Below are 21,612 nucleotides of genomic sequence, written 5' to 3' on the forward strand. Positions count from 1 at the left end.
TCCCTGCACTGGTGGCACATGAGGCCCCAAGCCCCCGGCTGCAGCTCCCGCTCGGGGCGAGGGAAGACGGGAGCTGTGGGATGGGGAGGGCTGGCAGCACTGGTGGGACCCTGTGGCAAACCCTGCCCCTCTCAGCTCCCAGCAATCAACTGCAGGCTCTTGCAATGGAGACATTTTTAATTTTTAACAACATCAGAACTGCAAAAATCCCCCTGCGTGTGTGTGGGCAGTGCCGGGGGACACGCCGCTATGTGAGGGGGGACAGTGGGTGCCCCCGTGCTGCCCTGGCCTCACCGGAACCCGGCTCTGCCCTGGCTCCCGCTGCTGCCTGCGCCCAGGTCTTTGCAGCACACCTATCGCAGTTTAAATAGAATAAATACAGTGAAGAAAACAGTAAAATCTTCAATAAAGAGGCAAAAGGAAAGACAACAGCAGGTCCAGGGGTCCAACCAAACTCCACGTGGTCTCTGGATTAGTTACTGAGGAAGTTCTATGAGAGCACATTAAGTTCGCAGCCGAAGACTCTCTTACCACTGTCCTTATATTGAAACTTCATATTCTCTTGTTTCCTGAAAAGAAGGAAAAGCCAGTTGAGGGCAGCAGCTGCATTTCAGGATAATCTTCCCATTCCCAGGTGGCAAGAGAGGACCCGGGGGTCGTTTTGCTCCGGGGGAAGCAGTGCCCTCCCTGCCAGGACCCCGCAACCCCCTCTGCCTCCTCCTGCCTGCTGGAGCCCACCCAGCCCCTTGGGAGCGAACGGCAGGCATGGAGCCTCACACCCTGTTACTCAGCACTCCCGCATCAGGATGGCTGGGCTTGTCCTATTGCTGCACGCCTGGCAAAACCCCTGCTTCCCCATCAGGATGGTCCCCAGGGAGGAATGGGCGCAGCAGGACTCACCCCTGTCTCGTAAATTGGGTTGTCGAACTCCGTTTCTACCGTGATCTGGCTGTAGGGGTGGGAGTACATGAGGGGCAGGCGGAGGCTAGAGTAGTACCGACACCTGCGGGGCAGACACAAGAGTCACTGTGCTGCATGGCACAACCCCAAAACAAAGCATGACCAGCCCCCCAATCCCGGCTCCCCGCCAGCACCCCAGGGACCCTGGAGCAGGAACTCGGTGCCCAGCTCCCCGGGACCGTGCCTGGGGCATGTGGCCAGCAAGGGCACAGCGATGCTGAGCCAGCCCTGACCATGTCCCCATGGGGCTCTGCCGCCAGCCCCCCAGCCCGACTGCACGTCCCACCTTGTGAGATAGATGTACGCTCCTCCCAGCAGCAAGGAGATGATCAGCACTGGGATGAATATGGCTAAGGCCATATTTCCCCCCTCGAGCGATGTCTCTGCAGCAGCTTCTGCTACTAAAAGGACAAGATCTATTATGTTGGCATTTGCAAGCACCTTGTGATCCCCTCTCTGCCTCTGCTTCTCCCCTCCCTCCTCCTGGGCTCCACACAGGCTCTGGCTGAGGGCCCTGCACAGGGCTCATCCAGCAAATGCATGTCACTCACCTTCCAGAGCATGTTCAAAGCTGTCCTGATTCACTGGAAGAGAAATGGAGAGTTACTGGTACATAACTGGGTTTGACTGGGTGCCGGCAGCTGTTGGCTGTGTGGGGAGCCCAGGCCTGGGGTCTCCCTGCCCCGTTTGGTCCCAAGCCACGCTGCAAAATTTTGGCTTTCAATAAGATCTCGGTCTCTGTAAGTGCATGCATGGGACTGAGCGGGCCAGGCAAGCGAGACACGGGCAGGACGGCTCTGCCTGGGGTGATGGTACCCTCCAGAGAGCCCCACTGCCCAAGAGACAAAGTCTCCACTTATTCTCATGAAGTAGTAATTAAGAACAATTCATCCCTGCAGCTTGGTGGCAACAGGAGGGTCCTCCTGTGTCCACAAAGCGCACTAAACCCAGACCTTATTTAGAGCAGTGCTTAGGGGGTTTCCTGGGGCTGAGCTCTCTCCCATCTCAGCAGGTGCCTGAGGAGAGCATCCCTGCTGAGCTGGGCAGATCGCTCCAGGAAGCCACAAAGCAAGAAGAGCAAGTGAGCGGCCAGGCCCGTCCTGCACGCCCCACACTGCCAGCACAGTGGCCAGAGGGTTTGCTCCCCCTTCCTGGGGCAGCAGAGCTTGCTCAGCACAAATCCAGAAAAGCACCCAGGTCTCAGATGAGTTTAGGTCCCAGCTAGAGAACTGCTGGGGGTCTGCAGCCAGACAAAGGTCCCCTGGCTGTCCTGGGTTGGGGACAGAGGCACTGGCTGTCCCCGCAACCCCCAACCACCCCCGCTGTTACCTTTGCAGATGGGCAGGGGTCCGCTCCAGTGGGACGGCTGGCCCAGGATGCATTTGATGGTAACCTCGCCCATGAGTTCAAAGCCCTCATAGCACATGAAGGTCAGGGACTCTCCTGGCAAGTAGAGGCGCTTATAAAGTATTTGGTAGCCGTTTTCCGGCAGTCCTGGATTATCGCAGGCCAGCGACTCCTCAGCTGAAAGGGAACATGTCCCAGGGTGAGCCCCAGGGCTTGGGCTGCCAAGGGAGAGAAGGAGCTTGGGTGGCAGCGGGGAAGCACCCAAGGTCTCACCCCATCCCGCTTTCAGGTAGCTCAAAGCTCTGCACCGCCCCACACAGCTGGGGAAGGTCTCGGCCAGAGGAAAGGGCTTCCTGGGACCCCTGAGCAGAGGAGCCGAGGTGCAGGGAGAGCAGGAGAAACTGCCCAAACTTACAGACGCAGTGCGGGAGCCGCGAGGTCCAGATGGGTGTCCCTGTCTCACGGCTGTAGCAGGTCAGCAGCGAGCTGCCCTCCAGCACAAAGCCGGGGTTGCACGTGTACTGAATTGTGGTTCCCACCAGCAGCACCGGGTCGGAGATGAGGCGGGTCGAGTGCTCCACCTCCCCCGGGTCCGTGCAGTACATAACTGGGGAAAAGAGGCCCTCTGAGTGGGGAGCCCTGGCACAGCAGCGGCGACCGGCAGCCATTACAAAGTGGTGTAGGTCATGGGGATGCAATGGGGATAGCAGCACATTGCTTGGGGTACTTACTCTTTTCACAGAAGGGGGGGTCACTGCTCCAGCTGAGGTCCCACTGGCAGGTGAGGGTGTCGCTCCCCACGATGTCGTAGCCTGGGTCACACTGGTAGGTGATCTTAGCCCCTCTTACCAGCTCTGTGTGTGACGTGGTCTTCCAGCCATTCTGGATCTCAGGCAGGTCGGAGCAGGAGTCGTTGCGGGACACCTCTGCAGCCAAGAGAGATGCTGGCTGTCACCCACCAAGTGAGACCCTGCAGCACAGTCCTCCTCAGAGCCGCTGCATGTGGACATACAGCTCTTCACTGAGGGCCTGCCCCTCCCTGAGAACTCTCCAGCCCCAAGCACCGCAAACGGCATGGCCACAGCCAGCAGCCTGGTCCACAGGTGGCATCCCCTGTGCAGAGGGAAGGGGCAGCAGGGCAGCAGTGGGTAACAAGGGCTCTTTGAAGCCTCCTCAGCCCTGACCCTAAGAGCAGGTGGAGGGCTGTGCTGATGAAAACAGGGCAGTGTCTTTGCTGGGGTCAGGACAAAAAGAGCAACCTGGGAACATCAGGCTCAGCTCTGGCTGCAGGCGCAAGAGAGGAGCAGTGCAAATGCCGCAATCACGTCACAGCTGGTTTGCTCTGGTGAGGGGTTTCTGCCCTGCTCTCCCCAGCCCCGTGTCCATGAACACCAAGCACTGCGCCCACAGCTGAGCTTGGCCGCGTCTACTGCAGTGCACCGAGGAGGGAACCTGCAGCCTTGCAGGTGATCTGCATTGCAGCTTGCTCTCTGTTGTAACTGGGACTGTCAGCAGTGGAAAGAAAACACGCTTGGAAGAAGTCTGCCAGGGGAAGACAGGCAGGGGGAGAAGTAGGCAGTGAGACCGCAGGCAGCTGTGGGGAAGAAGTGCCCTTCCCAGTCCTTGTCCCTTCCTTGGGCATCAGCCATCCTTTTCTGGCAGACATGGCTGCACCAAAGGATGATGCAAACAGATGGCTCCAGATGCAGTCTAAGTCTCTCCAGAGTAAGGAGCTGTGAGCTGGAAACATCCACCTCAGGAGCCCATCCAGGCTTCAATGACCTCTCCTAGGAGGACATCTTGCTGCAGTGCCCGAGTACCATCAGCTTCATGCCTGACAGTGTGTGTGTGTGCGCATGTGGATCCTGTACCCCTTTTTTCCTGCAATTTTTCTCTCCCTGTTCTGCTCCGCAGTTGCACTGGGCCAGACGAGTGCTAACAAGGACCAAAAATGCTGCTGCCCTCCTGCAGAACCAGCCTGGAAGAGGGGAGATGTACAGGGATACCCCAGAACTGACTGATCCAGAGACCTGCAGTGGGGCTGGGGGTTTGTGCAGGTTGGTGGGATGTGGAGAGGAGTGCTGGCGTCACAGCAATTCTCCCCGCTTCCAAGCCCGGCACCTGGACAACGTGGTCTGGCTGCGTGTCGCGGTCCCCACCCGCACTGCAGTGGGAGGGCAGGGGATGTGCCCAGCACCCCGCTCTCCCTACCTATGTAGTTCATGATGAATCCTTGCCCCTTCCCAAAGATGAGCCCGGCAGGGTCTGAGTGGAACTGGATGGTGAGGTCGGGGCTGGAGGAGTAGAGCTTCTGGGGACCGCTGCTGCCAACGTACTGGCCCAGGATGCGAGCGGTGAGCTCGTCCCCATCGTAAACGGTGAGGATGTCACTGTTGGTGAGGTTCAGGCTGGAAAGGAGAGCTTGGTTAGGGAGCACCTTGGGCAGGGAGCCCGGGCAGGACGCGACGGTGGCGGGCTCAAGCGAGGCGAGCCCCTGCCCGGGCACTGCAGCGCGGCGAACCTGCCTCGTTGCCTGTCCCCGTCGCCATCCCGGTCCCGTCCCCATCCCCAGGCAACCCTGGCCAGCGCCGGCCTGTCCCCAGCCGGTCGGCAGTGCTGCTTTTCAGATGGCAACCCCGCAACTCAGCCCGGCTCCATCCTCCTTGCTGAGAGAGCTCCGGGAGCCACAGGAAGGAGCGAGCCCTCGCCCGCCACCCGTGAGGCAGGGCGGCCGGAGCCCCGGCCCGGGCCGACACCCGCTTCCCCGGGCCCGGCCCCACGGCCTGGAAAAGGCCGGGACCACCGCGAAGGAGCCCACACACCCCCCCCCCCCATTTTGCTGCGGCTCTGGGAAGGCAGCGGGCCGGGCCCTTCCCGGGAGCTGGCGGGCGGAAGCGGCCCGGGCCGGCCTAGCGCCCGGGCCGGCCTAGCGCCCGGGCCGGCCTAGCGCCCGGGCCGGCCTAGCGCCCGGGCCGGCCTAGCGCCCGGGCCGGCCTAGCGCCCGGGCCGGCCTAGCGCCCGGGCCGGCCTAGCGCCCGGGCCCGCCGCCGCCGCGCTCGTCCCCTCGGCCAGCAGAGAGCAGTGGCGGCCCGCGGATAGCGCGGGGAGCCGGAGCGGCTCCGCCGGGGAGGGCTCGGATCAGGCCGGGCAGGCAGCAAAGCCCGCTCCGGAGCAGCAGCCTTCGACCACGGCGCCTGCAGCAGGGCTGCGGCTGCCCCTGGAGCGGGAGGGGACAAGGGGCTCTTCTCCCCGCTCCTCGCTCGGGGAAGCATCGCTCCGGGGCTGCCAGCCGTGCTGCCAGGCTCCTTCTCTTGCAGCCCCGGCAGGCGCTGGCTGCCTGCTCGGGGCTGGTAGCGGGGGCGAACATCACCTCAACCCCAAGGATGGGCACGGACGTCGCCTTGCCCCCTGCTCGCTGTCCTGCCTCATCCTGCGTGCCGGCAAAGGCCCACCGGTGCCGGGGAGCGCAGCCGGCACCCAGCGCTCCGCTACCCAGCTGCGCAGGAGGGGCGAGGGCTGGGGGCAGGGACGCCGCAACCCCCCTTCGCCATGGGGAGCAGCGGGGCAGGGGGAGAGCACCGGGATGCTCCCGGCCCCGCAGAAGGAGTCTCCATCAGGTTGGAGGCTGAAGTCACTTTCCCAGCCGGGCCTGCGCTCCTGCAGATGGGCAGGATCTGGCCGGCTGTGCGTGCACAGTACCTGAGGGCCTAGGACATGCTCGGTCTCTGCAGGACCCGTGCCCTGCACGTCGGCCCGTCTGATTCAGCCTTGTTTGGAGACGCTTGAGCCGATCCCCAAATGTTTTATTAAGAATGTTCTTGGAAGGCGCCCAGCTAATCCCCATGGCAAGCTGACATTTGTAGTAAATCTCTGCTTTCTGTCAAACATGATTTTCCCAGTGACATTTATGTTTGATGACTTCAAGTTGCTTGGCCTCCAGTTCTGCTCAGCCCAAGCACCCACAAAGCTGAGAGGTGTACTGAGAGTTCTGACTTGTGATTTTACAGAAAGCTTTAAAATCCTTACGACTAAGCCCCTACTTGAAACACGCCCTCCTCTTGAAAACCCAAAACAGCATCCAAGGAGATTCCCTTTGCATCATCAGCATTACCATGCCAAGGGCTCCTAGCCTGGCATCAAATCCCACACCCCTCTGACCCCTGGCGTGTGCAGCAAGCGCTGCTGTGCCTGCCGGTGCCTGGAGAGCCCAGCCAGGGCTTGCTGGGCAGCTCTGCTCTGCTCCCTGCGGCTTTCTGAGCCGTGTCGCTGAATGGCACAGGAGCGGGCTGGCAGTCAGGAGGGGAACTGATGCATTTTGTGAAGACACGTTGGTCCCACAAGGGAAAGAAGGCAGCGCACTGGAGGGAGGTATGGGCAGAGACTCCCCCTGCCCCACACCTTCCCTTAGTGCCTGTATCACATTCAGACCAAAGGCTGAGCTGAGGTTTCCAGCTCATGGATGCCCCTAGGCTTTCCTAACCTCATATGAACCAGCTCGTGACGGTGCTGCGCGTCACTCCGTGCTGCACATGGCTGCATGTGGCACCGGTCCCTGCAGCTTCACTCTGGAGGAGTTCAGAAGCCATCTCAGGAGCAATTAACTAATGCAACGGATGGTGTAACGGTGCTTTGAACACAGGGAGCAGTACTCGGTACTGCCCTGGACCTCCCCGTGGGTGCTGAGTACATCACAGGGGATTAGGAAAGCTCTGAGGGGGAGAACAGGGAACCAGTGTGGGTCCCTGGGGCGAGGGGAGTGGGGATACTGCAGCAAAGTGGGATGAGCACTGGTGGGGCAGAGGCAGGCACCAAGGTCTGGACTACTCACAGCTGAATGTCTAGGAAGAGACGCTTCTCCTCACCGACATGGACCCTCCAGATGCAGTCCTCCCCCTCCGCGTAGGGCTCCGGCCAGTTGGGGGACAGGATCACCCCGGCCACGGCGGTCAGCTCCCCCCCACACATGGCTGCAGGAGTGAGAGGCAGGTAGGGCTCAGCTGGGCTCCCAGGAGTGTTTGCACCCACCGCCCAGCATCACCCCGCGGTGCGGGGACTGACCTCGGCACAGCGGCTCTGTGTCGTTCCAGTACGGGTCCCGCATGTTGACGCACTCGATGACGGCAGGGCCCTGCTCCAAGGAGTGCCCAGGGTCACACGTGAACTCCACGGTGGTGCCCAGGTTGTAGGTGGGGTCAGAGGTGGTAAAGTTCCCATTCTGGATGTAGGGCTCGTAGCAGTGGCCCCGCTCGAAGGCTGGCAGAGAAACACCCCGTTAGCCGCAGGGGCACGGGGCCGGCTGCGGGGAGCTCTGCCTTCCTCTGCTCCTCACCCCCTCAGCTCAGGCGATTTACTAGGTGACCCCCAGGCTCTGCTGCTGTCCCCAGCTAGAAACCCATCCCTCCATCCCCGCCGTGCACAGATGGCCTCTTCCATGGCATATTTTACAGGCAATTAGGATTAACAACAGTTTATCTGTCTTGAGCCATGCAGGCTTAACCAAACCCCACTTCCATTGTGTATCAGCATCAGTAACGCACTCGCTGTGTTGCCAATTGCTGTATTTGCTGAGCAATCTCCCCTGGGATTACTGCACATTATTGAGCTTGCTCAGAGGCGTGGGGCTCCCGTGGGACTGATCCTGGCAGCAGGATGCACTTAAATGACAACTGGAGCAAATCTGTGTGAGCTGTCCGGGGCTTGCCCAGCACCTCATCCCTGAAGGAGCTGCTGGCGGGTCCGGAGGAAGGCAGCCAGGTGAGCAAGTGCTGCAGTGAGGCCAGGAGCCAGGACAGCCCCTGTCCCCGTGGTTGGCGTGGGCTTGGTGCCCAGCGGCGCCATGCTATGGGGACTGAAGGAAGGGGACAGACTGGGCCTTTGGTGGTGCTGGTCACTGCAGGCTGTGTGATTCCCATGGCACCGATGGCCTTTTCAGCCCGGGTTTGGAGGGGCTGTACACAGCATCCACTGTGTACCCAGGGCTGCCCCACGGCAGGCACCGGAGACATGTCCCGTGGACACTCAGCTTAGCAACAAACCTTTCTGTTGGAGCAAATGGGGTTCTGCTATTTTCCTATTTCTTGCGAGGCAAATGTATTCCCTAAAGCTACTCCAGCCCCAGGCAAAGTTTGGGTTGCCCTGTGCGCCTACAGCAACGCAGGGGCAGCGGCACAGCGGAGCACCGGCTCTGCGGATGCCAGGGGCAGCCGAGACCCTTCCTGCAGCTGTCTCTCTGTTAATTGCCCAAACATCCTGAGACCTGGGAGCATTGGCTGGGGCCAGCCTGCTGCTCTCAGGGCTACCAAAATGAGAGCACATCACCTTCAAAGCGAATGTTGAAAGCCGTGGCGGCCGCTGGCTCCTCCGCAAGGAAGTCGATTCTGATGGAGGAGCCGTCACTGATCACTCCTTCGAAGGGCACGCTGTCGGCACGCATCGAGTCATAGAGGACGGCAGACTGGTTCGTGTCCCCGCTGTACACCACCATCCTGCGTGGGAGAACGCGGCACGTTACATGGGAGAAGTGTCCCCGTCATCCCGCTGGAGCATCACCTGGCCCCCCCTTCTTGCCAGCACCCACTGTCTGGTGATCCCAGAATATGGCATTTTAAAGAAATGGTGCAAACGAAATTTCACCAACCAGATAAGTCTCTTTTACTATGTCATAAACAGGGGCTTTATTCTTTGATTTTACTACAAGCCATAAACCTGCTTTACTGCCTGTTACCAAACTGAATGTTAATGCTGTTTAAACACAAGCATCAGCATCATAAGCGTATGCTCTGTGTTACGTATGCGGATAGCGTGGGACTTGCAGCTTCTTGCGCTATGGTGCTGAGCAGTGCTGGGCATTGGGTATTTGGGGGGAGGAAAGGACGGGTGTGACGCAGCACACTGCATCACCCTGCAGCTAGCAGGATCAGGAGACCAGCAAGATCCCCTGGCACAAAGCGCAGGGCCTCGGGAGAGCAGGGGCTGGTGCTCTGCGCCTGCCTCTTGCAGCTCTCTTTGCTCCAAGACCTGTCGTGCCTTCTGAGCGCTTGAACGCCTAAATCAGAAACTTCCTCTTCTGCACCAGGACCCTTCTCTGACCCCATCCCCACCACCCTCCAGCTGGCAGCCTCTTCCGTGCTGCACCCTGAGCTCAGGTCGGTGCTGCCTCCAGGGACACCCACAGCCCAGGCACCAGGAGGGCAGGAGGTGCGACGTGGGGGAGCTGAGACCAGCTGAGAGCTTCCAAGCTTTGGTATATTTAGCACCCAGCAAAGCTCCCTGCTCCTCACCCTGAGCAGAACAAAGCCCTCCGCAGTCCTGAGAGTGCAGGGAAATGGGCTTAGCGCAGACCTTGCTGCTGGCCAGCAGATCCCGGAGCCTCACCTGTCCTTCTCAGTCAGCAGGAGCTTCTCGAAGTGGAGGTGCAGCTTCTGGCCCGGGGGGGCCCCGATCACCCACACGCAGTACATGCTGCTCGACTGGTTCCCCGTGTAGCTGGGCGAGAGGACGCGGCCGATGGTGGCATTGTGGACCGTCCCGCCGCAGGGAGCTGCCAACATAGAGCACAGCCCTGCTGAGATGACCAGGTGACAGGGCAAGGCACAGAGCGCAGGCAGACAGTTGCACCCGGGGCTTCTGCACGGCAAAGGGGATGAAGCACTCCGCTCAATGGAGAGCTGATGCCTGCCCACCTTGTCTCACTGGTCTTTAATTCATTAACTTCCTGCCTGGCTTGGCTTTGCTTTGTTTTACGCATACATGTATATGCTCACACATACACATAAAATCTATGATTTCCTTTCCTTACCTGCCTAATTAGGAGGCAGATTCCGTTGCCACTGATGTGAAAACCTGCAGCACCTCAGGCTGCACTGTGCGCAGAGCAGAGCACTGCTTTTACTCACTCCCAGGACTGCATTCAACTTGCAGTACAAAGAAAGCAACCCATTTTTTTTTCCTTTGGGGATCCTAGTTTTTCATAGCACTGAGGCTAACTAACAAGGACCGTACCTGAGCAGATTGGCTCTGGGCTGCTCCAGTGTGGCCTCGATGCATTGATGCACGTAAGCACCCTGGGACCCTGCAGCTCATAGCCCAGGTGACAGTGAAAATGAGCAATTCCACCCGAGTGCAGATCCATCACGGTGACGTCTCCAAAGTCAGGTCTCCGTGGAAAGTTGCAGCTCAGCATAAACACTGGAACAAGCACACACATTTCGGAGCTTAGGGCTTGTTTGGTCCAAGTCACCCCGCAGTCGAGGGGGAGTGCTGAGGACATGCTGGATGTGCCCATGGTGCCACAGACAGACCCTGCTGCTGGATGCCGGCTGCAGAGCACTGACAAACCACTACACTGCTAGCAGCTTCTCCACCTGTTACTGCTTTTCCCCAGACCTAGTTTCTATTTTAAAAAGAATTTGCTTGAACTCATCTATTTTTTATAACTCTTCAAGGAAAAAATAGACTGGCAGTCTAAGCCTGTGCAGGAAGAGCTGCGGCATGGGGACAGAAACAGGGCAAGGCGGGCGTGAGGAGCACAGCCAGCACTGGAGTCGGGGATGTCGGTGCACGTTGAACCCTCTGCCCGGGGCACGACACGAGCTGCTGCTCACCCCCACCCCAGCTGATGCTCTGAGCACAGGCACTCATTGGAACAGGAGCCCGGCTGGTCTGCGAGGGCAGAACCCAGCATCCTTCCCCCGCTGCAGCCCGCTGGGGCTGAGCCCCGCGGGACTGATGCCCCGTCCCACCCCTCCTTGCACGCCCACGGCGGGGAGGCACCCACCCTGGTAGTGGAGCTGGAAAGTCCCCACCACCTCATCCTGGAAGGTGCGGAAGTAGACGGAGATGGTGTTGGTGGGGCTGCGGATCACCTGGCCCTCCACCAGCAGGGTCTGGTTGGCCAGGATCACCAGGGCATCGCCGTCCACCCCGCGGATGGAGAGCACCTCCCCGTCCGACAGGTTCACGCTCTTCACCTGGGTGGGAGCAGAGACCTGTGAGCTGCAGGGGCGAAGGTGGGGGTCCTGGCGGGGTGCTGGGAAAGCAGATGTGTCCCAGCCCCCTACACGCGCAGCACGCGCAGCTGCAGAGCACTGCACCACCACAGCCTTCCTTCCCTCCGCGCTGCTCTGAGCACTGGCAGCTCACTGGGGACAGGAGCTCCTTGTTCAGTGGCGATGCAGCAGTCCGTGCCCTGCACAAGCCTGAGAGACCCCCGTGACCACTGACCCCTTCTCCCTCCCCCGGACAGCGGGTGCAGGCAGCTAGAGCCGCTCCCTTGAGACATGTTTCAAAGCTGGATGCTCCTGTGCAGCACAAGTTCACCCACGTCTACTTCCCTGCTGAAACTGGGAATTTGGGTGGGTGAGTAAAGGCGGTGAGGGTTAGAGAGGAGGGAGATGGAGGGGTACCAGGAGTCGCTGGTCAGGGTAGTGGTGGGGACCCAACTCTACCCGCATCAGCCCTGGGAGCAGACCTGCACCTCGAGACACCACAGCACAGAGCATGGCCATGGCCTGGGTTCACCAATCCCAGCCGGGGCTTGGCTGTCTTGCACAGGTCTGCAATCAAACTGGGGTACTTTTGTAGGGCTCAGCACTCACCATCCACCCCGTGCACCAGGGATCCTCCCCAGGATCCCTCATCCACACTGGGGAGTGGAGGGGGGGGGGTCACACGGCAAATGCGTCTAATGAATAGTCCCAAAAGGCTTTAATTATTATTTGGAAATAGCTGAAAAGTAACCCCACATTTGCATTTCATGTCCATTTAGCTTAATAAATGGGCTCATATTTCAGCAGAAAGATGCTCATCAGATCATTTGTTTCCTTAAGTATGTGAGGACCAGGGCTCTATATTTAGCACACACCACAGCCTTAGCCCATAATTGCAAGCGCTCCCAATGATGTTGTGACTAGAAGGATTTGTTGCTGTTGCCACAACTGTGCCCATCTCCCCCACCTGGTGCATGAGGCAGCAATGTGCCCAGCTCCAAGGGCCACTGGTACCACACACAGAGCCACCTGTGACACTTGGCATTCTCTGACCTGCTGGAAGAAGCGAGATTTCCTCAGGAGAAATGACCTCAACCCCATCGAGTAAGTCCCTCCCTGCCCCAAAGGTCCATAAGCCCTGAACGGTGCCCAGAAAAGCCTGGTCCTCACTGCAGGGCTGGGCTGAGCAGCCCCCAGGCTGGGTCAGAGCATGCCTGGGTTCACCCCAGCCCACACTTTTAACCCAGGAGGAGCTGATATCGCCTTATTTTGCAGCAGGGTGCTGGGTCACTGCAGAGAGTCTCTGGTCCTCACTGCAGGGAAAAGCAGTCCTCGATCCTCACGGGCGCTGCACATCAGAAACATGGGCCAAGTGCGTGCCCCGGACCCTGACCTGCCCCGGGTCATTGCTTGTTCTCCAGGTTTTGTCCTAAAAATGCGCCTCCCCAGCACAGCCTGCACACATCGCGTCTGGTATGATGGCTCAGATCTAATTATTAATAAGTGAAATGAATTAAATGTTATTGGGGATGAATTATTTGGAGTGCAGGATCCAGGGATGCTAAGCGGGCTACGTACAAAGCTAACCACTTCCCCCCAGCTCCCACTGGGGCAGAGTTTTTCTTCCCAAGCTCTGTCTGAATCACTGCAAAGACGTTTCCAGGTTGTTTCTAACACATTTTGTTCTGAAATCACTCAAAGACAAACCTGCTCCCAGCTAGCTTCCTCTGGTGATGACTAGCATCAAGCACGCTATCTAGCACCGAATCACTCTGGCAAATTGGAAAGAGCAATGTTCTGGGGTGCCATCCGAGCAGCTGATTGCAGCTGAGCTGCTCTGCTCTCCCTCCTCAGCTCTGCTGCTGGGAAGGGGGTTCAGAGGAGCACCTCGAGCAGGCAGAGCTCTGCAGAAGAGAGGGAGCTGATGAACACCGAGGCATCTCCCTGGCCCTTCGCAGGATGCTGTGGGGTGGGGACACTGCTCGGCTCCACCACCTGCCTCCCTCTCCTGTAAACCCAGGCTCAGAGGAGCCCAGAGCAGGGATGTCATTGCAAAGGACCCTCTGTTCCCCGTGCCAGCGCTGGGTAGGCAGGCACCCTCAGAGGACCCAGTCCGCTCTGGAGTAACCGGCGGGTACAGACGGATGCAGTGGCCGCAGGCCAGGGACCATCAGCTGCTGTGAGAGGGACCATATGTGTGAGTTCCTACCAGGGGCTGGGGAGGACGAGTTCTTACTTTAATCAAAGACTGCACCAAAGTCAGCTCCTAAAGAGTCTGTTGGGAAGACAGGAGGGATCCTTGATTCAGGCTGCCAGCCTTGCTCACCCACTAGAAAATCTCTTTAGGGAAATTCTATTTCCTGCCAAGAAGATTCAAGAATTTTAAAAATAAATATAATTTAACTAAGCATTCGGAGGGCTGGCTGCTCCACAGCTCCCAGGGCTGTGATGGTGGGACCCAGCTGGCTTGGGGGCAGGCAGGCTGAGGCACAGCTCTCTCCAGGATGCTGCAAGGGGCACTGGGGGCTGCCAGCAGCGAGCTGAGCAGGGACCCTGAGCTCTCACGTAGCCCTGGGCAGCCCCCAGCACCAGGCAGGTTTGCTGGCAGCCTTTCCTGACACCATGCCTGATATCCAGGCTTTGTGCCTCCTCCTTGCCGAAGGCAGATTTCCTCTGCAGTGAGCAAGGGTCTGACTCCAAAGGCTGCAAGGGAAAGAAGCGGAGGGTCCTCGTGGCCTCTTGAATGGTTTCAAGTGCCTGCAGGAGCAGCCCCAGGGCTCTACACTCCCAGTCTCTATTTTGGGGCAGGGCTGCAATGCCACAGCCATTCCTGCCACCACTGCACTCTCCCATGGCCCCAGTATTGAGGGTCAGCACCTTCCTGTCCCAGGGGTGTCTGTTTTCTCCTGCAGATGCCTTTAACAAGATTCACAGAGGTAACAGGCAGCGCTTCACCATCAGTTGCTTTGCCCTCCCCTTGCCACATGCTGAATCCTGGGGGACACTTTTCCCCACGCTCTCCAGGACATCCTTCCTCCTGTCCAGCCTCCAGCAGCACCTGCTGAGACCACACACCACTCATGACAGGGGAGCGCATCAGCCCAGGCTCCACGCAGAGCACATCCAACCCAGCTCCCCAGGCCACCCCACCACAGAGCAATACAGCACCCGCACAGCTCTGCTCCCCAGCCCAGCCTAGCTTCTCCCAAACCAGCATCCCTGAGCAGGTCTGGCCTCCAGAGCTAGCAGCTCAGCCCCGGCAAACCCGTGTGAAAAAAAGGAATCCCTCATGGATCACTTCTGCCTCACACCATCCTGGCATGAGAGCTCAGCCCCACTCCTCCTCACCTAGCAAGATCTCTCTCTGCCTATCTCCATTACAGGACCTGTGAATTAAATCCAAATCACTTAAATGTTAACCAATTAACCACATCATGGTGAGGCAGCTGAGGAAGTTGCACTGCGTTACTCCAGCACCTGCCCGATGTAATTAGCCTCAGAGCCACTGAAGCTTGCAGAGCTTGTACATGTAAAATAATTAAAAAGCAATGGAAAAGACTCCGTCAGCACCAGGCAAAACAAGGGGGAGCAGTGGGGAGGTAACGGCTGTCCCACCCAGCTCGGGTATGGGTATTGCCCCCAGCCAGGCTGACACATTGGGGACGAGCAGCGGTACCCGCCATCCGTCAGCCCCTCGTGCCAGCTAGTGCAGCCCCTGCTCTGCGCCCCAGACCTGTGAAGCATCCTGGCAGCCAGCAGTCCTCCCTGACACCTCCAGTCTCAGCCCTTCTGGTAGGAAATAATACAGAATTAGGACTGCCACCTTCCAGCATGTCTGTGCTAATTACTCCCCAAAGTGCAAGCTGGAGAGCAGCACAGAATGAGGCCATTGGTCTTGGTTTACAGGTGGGGAAACTGAGGCATGACGCTGGGATGGTCCCCGGGGCCCTATGCTCTGCCCATGCACTGCTGTGGGTCCTGGCACCTGGGAGGGGAGGCAAGGGTTAGAGGTAGCCCAAACCCCATGATTATTGGCCCTTCTGCCATGCTGTGCCCCATTTCCCCAACATTGGGGCAAGGGGCTGGGATGCTGCGTTCGGGGCTGGCTGCCAGCTGGCTGTTCCCCCCCTGCCAGGGGCAGCTTGTGCAGGGATGCCTCCAGATTCAGCTCCCTTGGCTGCCAGTCTTTTGTGATGGTCTTGCATCAGGAGCAGCTGGGCATGGGTCCTTACAGCAAAGCCTGTTCGTGATGGTGGGGAAAAGTCCCAGCTGTGGGACTAGAGCTTTCTGCACCAGTCTCACTGGTCAGGGATGATGTCCAGGGTAGACTTGTCATTTTAAAATCAGGTTTGCATGCAAACATGGACAATGTTTCTGCACTGCACTGTCTGCCTCCTCCATCAGCATGTATCATGTGTGACATCCTTTGTGCAAACTAAGGAGGGGACAAATCTGTTGTCTTGCTTGCCACAAGTGCTGTTTCTAGCTTTCTTGGGACATAATTCATGTCGCTGCTGCTGCCTCAATGGTTAAAAAGCCTTCTGCAGAGCTTGCTGCCTGCAGTGGCAAGTCAGGTATTCACTGATGCTGCCATGCTGGAGCACATCAGTCCTCGTCCGTGGGTGCCTGCGGAGGGTCCCTGCAGCATCTAGGGCGGCAGGGCAGGGACTGGCAGCCCCTTTCCCTCCTCCGTAATCTTTGCTGAGCTGTTGCCCACCCTGGGGCAGGGCACGGGCAGGCACTTTGCTGCTCTCAGCTGCAGGCAGCAGCTCCGGGGCACTCAGCACCGCTGCCTGCAGCCCCAGGGCCCATTCCCCTCCAGCTCCCACCTGTGCCTATCTGGCTGGAGTGGCTGAGCCCTGCCCGGCCACCCACGGGCATCTCAGCCACCCCAGGAGCTGTTGCCGGACAGGCTGCATGGTGCATGCTCAGCCGGCTCTAGATGAGGCCATGCTCAGCCAGCGCGGACCTGCTGTTGTGATTTAATTTGTCTGAAATGCTCAGAAGCATCAGCAAAGTGAAATGCAAAGCTCGGGGGGTGGAGAGGCTAATTTTATGCTCCATTAAAATCTCAGTTTACAATGGAGCGAGGTCAGGAATGGTGTCACCTGATGGATTATGGACGGAAGCGAATTTACAGCGGAGCAGCCTGTCTTTAGCACCCTGTGGATTTGGGGAGACAAAGTTACTGCCATGGAAAAGTGTCTGAGACAGACACACATGCCAGTGCTCACCCCTGTGCTCTGCCGGCTCGCAGGGCAACCTCCGCAGCAGGGCACGTTTCCACATCGTGCCACAGAGGTCAGCCCCTTGCGCCTGCCGGAGGGATGGCAGGAACAAGCTCGCTGGAACTACTACTCTTTTTAATGCACATTCTTAATTACACAGATTAAAAGTTAATGGATTTTAATTGGATGCGAATGGTGACATGGGGAAAACGCAAGAACAAGAAAGGATTGCACACCAGAGCAGGGAGACCGTGAACTGATGGTGTCTGAAACCTGTCCAGGCCCCTGCCCTGCTCCCAGCCTTGCCGGACTGTGGGATGTGGCGTTTTGGGGAGAGCTGACCGTGCACGTCTGGCTGGGCCAGACCCCCCGCTCTGATGGGTTTGCACAGCGCCGGCACGGCGGCAGCCCTGGCATGCGGTCTGCTGCACCCATGCTGGCCGTGCCCGCTGCTCCACGCTCCTGTTCGTGCCAGGTCACAGCAGTTCCAGATGCCTTCCTGCAGAAACTCACCCCTGGCTCTCTGCTGCAGCACACATACTTGCTGCTGCTGCTGGGGTTTGCTGCAAAATGCCTGCTTGTCCATGTGGGTTTTATCCTTCAGTTGTCAGGGACGTGGCCCTGCTTTGGTGTAGGAGCCATTTGTCAAAACCCATCCAAAGCAAGTGCTGGCTGGAGAGGGGACTTGGGCTGCCCACACAGATGCCTCTGGGCTGCCAGCGCACCTCAGGGCTGCCCGCACACCTCCTGACGGGCTGGGGAGCGAGGGCAGAAGGCTGGTGGCCGCACTGGAGACAGCGCTGCTGCTTCGCCCCTTCCCACGAAGGCTTAGTGCCTTTTTTTGCAAATTGCCTGCCAGTGCCTCGTTGTTAAATTAATTGCATGGCATTTCAATGCTTTGATCATCACTGACGTTCAGGATCCACCAGTTCCCTCGTACAGTTTATTTATTACATGGCCTAAGAAAAATCTATTTTTCTCCCTGGGAAGGGTTTTTTTAAGCAAGTGCAGGTGCCCAGGGCAGCTGCGCCCAAGGCTGTGGGTGCTTTGCATCATTCGCTGTTGCAGAGCAGGGGTGTCGGGCCATAGTGATCCCCTGCCCCCGGACGCGCTTCTCACCTGGAGCTCGACGCCGTAGCCCGTGTAGACGGTGACGTTGTAGGTGCACTCCAGGTAGCTGTGCACAGGCAGCGGAGGGTAGTCCGTGGAGTCGATGTAGCCCTCGGGGTCGTGGAAGCTCATGCTGCAGAGGACTAGGGGGAACGTGCGTCAGCGATCGCCCCGGGGGAACGGCTCACCCGGCAGCTCCCTCCCGCACCTGGGTACGACCCTAAAACCCAGCACCCGGGTTCCTGCTCCCGCGGCCAACACCGCTGAAGGGCAGAAGATTTTAGGCAGCCCCACAAACTCAGGCAGCGCCGCCGGCACCGCACGCAGAGCTGCTCCCCGCCAGCTGCCGTAACCCCATGCCCATGCTCCCTGGCCCTGTGTGGGCGGCGCGGCTTACCTGGGGTGGGCTCCGTGGTTATGACGGTGGTGGTGATGATGGTGGACGTGGTTGTTTCTTGGCTCTCTTCTGACGCGGAGCCGTGCACCTCTCTCTCCGTGCCGTTTGCCCAGTTAACGGTGGCACCGGCAGGAGCCACGGTCGGAGCCTCGCCAGCATCACCCGTGCTGTCGGGGAAGGGCCGAGGGACCGCCGGTGGCAGGGTGGACGGGGAGATCTGCAGCGTGGGGTGGCTGGTTGTGGCCCAGCCCCCCCAGGGCAGCTCGGGGGGGCTCTGCTCCGCGTCCCCCGCCCTGGTTGCTGCCTCTGCCGGTGCACGTGGTTCTTGGGAGGCGATAGGGAGCCCGGACCCCAGCGGGCTGGCCGAGGAGGTGGCCCTGGGGGTGCCTGGCAGGGTGGGCTTGGGCCTCGGGTGCTTCCTTGCCGTATTTACTTGCTTTAGCGTAGGTGGCTTTTTCTTAACAGGGAAAGTTTGTTTTGCATCAGCGTCGGGGGCGGCGGTGGGCGTTGGCAGGATGTGGCTCCGCACCAGCAGCGTCGTCTCCTCCGCCGCCGGCCCGGCACCGTCCTCCGCCGCCGGCAGCAGGTTGAGGGCAGTGGCGTGCCCGAGCTCCCTGCCTCCGCTGGCCGAACCCATGGCATGCCTGAGCTCCCCAGCTCCGCCGACCGTCTTGTCCACCGGCTCGTCTGCAGCGAGAGGGTCCGGGCTCGCGGGGACCAGCGCTGCCCCTGATCCACTGTCTGCAAAGAAATGGGGAAAAGTGGGACTCGGGCAATTCCGGGCATGAAATTATAGCTGTGCCGGCGGCACAAAATCAGCCCCCCAGGGAGCTGCGGCTGATTGAACGCCTGCCGCTCTCCCAAACAGACTGATTATGGGAAAGCAATAATGAGCCCGCACTCCGAAAGTTGGGTTTCTGTTGAAACTCAGTGGCCTTATCTCACTGTTTCAGAGCTGCTATTTGGTCTCTTTATCTAGAGGTCACTTGTTCAGGGAGGTTCACTCACTCCTGCTGAGTTTGTTGCTCTGGCTCGGTCTCTGTGAAAAGCCTTTATTTTTGTAATTGTCATCAGCAAATAAGCCTATTTCAAAGCGCCTGATTAGGCCGCAGCTCTTTCCCATTGTCTTCCCCACGCTGCTGCCTGGCGGGCAACAGACGCCGATTAACTGGCTTCCTCCGGCCTCCCGTGGCAAAACACCACCCACTTCTGCAAAGTCTCTCCTTAGGCAGCCACTAACCTTTTGTGTTGGGCAAAGCATTGCGCGGGAAAGAAAGAGTAATCAAAGCCACACCGCCACCGCTTCAGCCAGGGAGTTTAATTGCATGAAATACAGATTTATTCACCACCAACGGGTCTGATTGGGCTGCGGTCCATGGTGTAAAATAAGCTGTAAGCAGCGCCGCGGCTCTGCGAAATGCTGCAGAAAGCTCCAAGAGGCAGAGAGTCAACATTTTCCATGGAAACAGCAGTTGCCAGGGAAGGTGTTTAATGCACCGTACTTAAAGACTGTAATTCCAGCCCCCTCAGCTTCCCCGGGAGGGTTTGGAACCCGAGTCCCCAAAACACAGGGTCTCTGCCCGTGGCGTGGGCAGGTGCCTGGCTGGGCATGGGGCTGCCTGGGCAGGTGTTCCCCTTTGCAACAGCAAACGAAGGCACCGACCTGCTCCAAAAAGTGGTTCGAGTTGCTGTGACATGCCTGCAGGGGCAGCCGGGACGTGTGCTCGCCACGATGCCAGGTTTCTGTGGGATGGGGGACTGGAGCAGCAGCCAGGATTACTTTCCCAAGCAGACTCCAGCAAAGCATGGTAAACCTCTGGCTTGCCCTGGGCACTTCATTACAATTAAGTGTTACAGATACTTTAAATAAAAGCACAATGCTTGCATTAAATTTCACTTGATTTTTTGCGTTTCAAATTCTACTAATGAAGGTAGGGCTGGAATGAAAAGGAAGAATGGAGCTTTTGGATGTGAAACCTGAAACGCAGGGACACTGCCAGGTGATTGCTGTGGGGGAGTACCGTTCCCCTGGAGTCCAACCGCCGTTTACCTCATGCTGTGATTTTAATGCCTTTCAACTTCTGCTTCTGATGCCTTAGCATTAGTTTTGCTGCCGCACAGCTGGCGAGCACCGTGCTGGGCACGCCGCGGTGCAGGCCGGCACAGCACTGCTCTGGCACCGCAGTGGTTTTACAAGGGCTCTGCTGGTACGGGCTGCTTTAGCTCCTCAGCCCTAAGCACAGAATCGTAACCTCATTGCAGGCAATTGCAGGAGCGCTGGGGCAGAACTGGGCAGAGGATGGGAAAGCAGGTGAGCATCGATAAGCGTGCCTGGCTTTGCTCCGCTGCGCTGCCCAGGCTGGGGGACCCTGTGCTCCTCCTGCCCCGCGTGGGCACGTGAACACCACCGTCAGCCATGCTCCCCCTTACCCTGCCCAGTATTGTGCACGGAGGACTCCTGACGGAGAAGAAAGTTGCAGGAGACCTTAAACCCGCCTCGGTGGTGACGCCGCAGAGCGTGGCTGCTTGTTATGCTGCTCATGATCCCTGACCGCGCTGCGGCTCCCCCAGCGTGTTTGTGCCATCCAGCTGTTGCTTCTCATTACACATTTAAGTGCTGATCCTGGAAACACTCGGGTACCCGCTCTGCTTTCTGCAGAGGTGTGCGCTCGCTCGGAGGTGACTTGCATGCATAACGCTCAGCCCCTGCGTTATTTGGATATGCGGGATCAGCGGCTTTATAGGACTCGGACTCAAACACTCTAAGGTATGAGTGCTCGCCTGGATGGACCAGGGACCCCAGCACTGTCACCTCCACAGGTGCCAGGGAGAAAAGGGACTCACAGTAGCAACGGAGTGGCAGAGTCTTGAATGCCCCAGTGGTCCCTGCCAGCTCCCTTTATAACCAAGCAGTTATTCTTGCTGCAGCTTGTGCAAGGATAAGCAGTGGTCACTGCTCCAAATGGTCGCTCTGCAGCAACAGCAGCCCAGCGTCAGCCTTGGGGAATGTGCCGTGGGATGGGGGATATCCCCAGCCATTAATGGGACAGCCGCTGCCTGCGGGGCAGGAGGGACTGGCACAAGCAGCCTGCTGAAAGTTGACTTTGCTCTGTCTTTTGGAGAATCGAGGAGGTTTCTGGCCAGAACCAAAGATAAGGGTACACAACAGGGAAAGGCAAATGTTGGGAGAGTTAGCCTGAAGGATGGAGTTTCCAAGATCTGCTTGTCTGAGGCTGGAGATGTATTTTTGTCCAGGTCTGTGCAGTGAGTGCACTGCAGGAGTGCAGGAGCCTTCCCCTCCGCCACAGGCAGGCTCGCCTCTCCTCTCACTGGGCTGTGCCAGGACAGTCCCTGAGCTGCTCTTGCTCCTCTGTCCCCTCCAGCCCTTGCATGGACTGCTGTTACCCACGTTGGTCCTTAGCCCCAGCTCCCTGGGACAGCCAGGGCCCTGTCTGTGCCCGTCCCAAGTCGCTTTGTCCCGCTGTCAGCCGGTTGAGCCATGGACCCAGCCACAGGCAAGCCAGTCCCGGCTATGGAGGTCTTCCTGGCCTCTCCCGTTATGTTTCCCGTGACTTAAAAAATT

General features: G+C 58.7%; 1 protein-coding gene across 1 annotated transcript in view; it reads right to left on the reverse strand.

Annotated features, from left to right (window-relative positions):
- Positions 1–438: 438 nt before the first annotated feature.
- The window catches only part of SEZ6L (seizure related 6 homolog like), a 48,137-nt gene continuing 26,963 nt past the window's right edge, over positions 439–21,612 (reverse strand). The window contains exons 2-17 of the mRNA XM_075039679.1: positions 18,030–18,770; positions 17,642–17,775; positions 11,084–11,276; positions 10,309–10,494; positions 9,682–9,847; positions 8,626–8,792; positions 7,366–7,560; positions 7,136–7,274; positions 4,519–4,715; positions 3,039–3,233; positions 2,723–2,914; positions 2,290–2,484; positions 1,512–1,544; positions 1,247–1,361; positions 901–1,003; positions 439–569 (exon numbers count right to left, since the gene is read on the reverse strand). Of these exons, the coding sequence (XP_074895780.1) occupies positions 540–569; positions 901–1,003; positions 1,247–1,361; positions 1,512–1,544; positions 2,290–2,484; positions 2,723–2,914; positions 3,039–3,233; positions 4,519–4,715; positions 7,136–7,274; positions 7,366–7,560; positions 8,626–8,792; positions 9,682–9,847; positions 10,309–10,494; positions 11,084–11,276; positions 17,642–17,775; positions 18,030–18,770 (2,981 nt within the window). The 3' untranslated portion in view covers positions 439–539. The remainder of the gene's footprint in view (positions 570–900; positions 1,004–1,246; positions 1,362–1,511; positions 1,545–2,289; positions 2,485–2,722; positions 2,915–3,038; positions 3,234–4,518; positions 4,716–7,135; positions 7,275–7,365; positions 7,561–8,625; positions 8,793–9,681; positions 9,848–10,308; positions 10,495–11,083; positions 11,277–17,641; positions 17,776–18,029; positions 18,771–21,612) is intronic.

Source organism: Buteo buteo, chromosome 11 (assembly GCF_964188355.1).
Source record: "Buteo buteo chromosome 11, bButBut1.hap1.1, whole genome shotgun sequence".
Taxonomy (NCBI): Eukaryota; Metazoa; Chordata; class Aves; order Accipitriformes; family Accipitridae; genus Buteo; species Buteo buteo.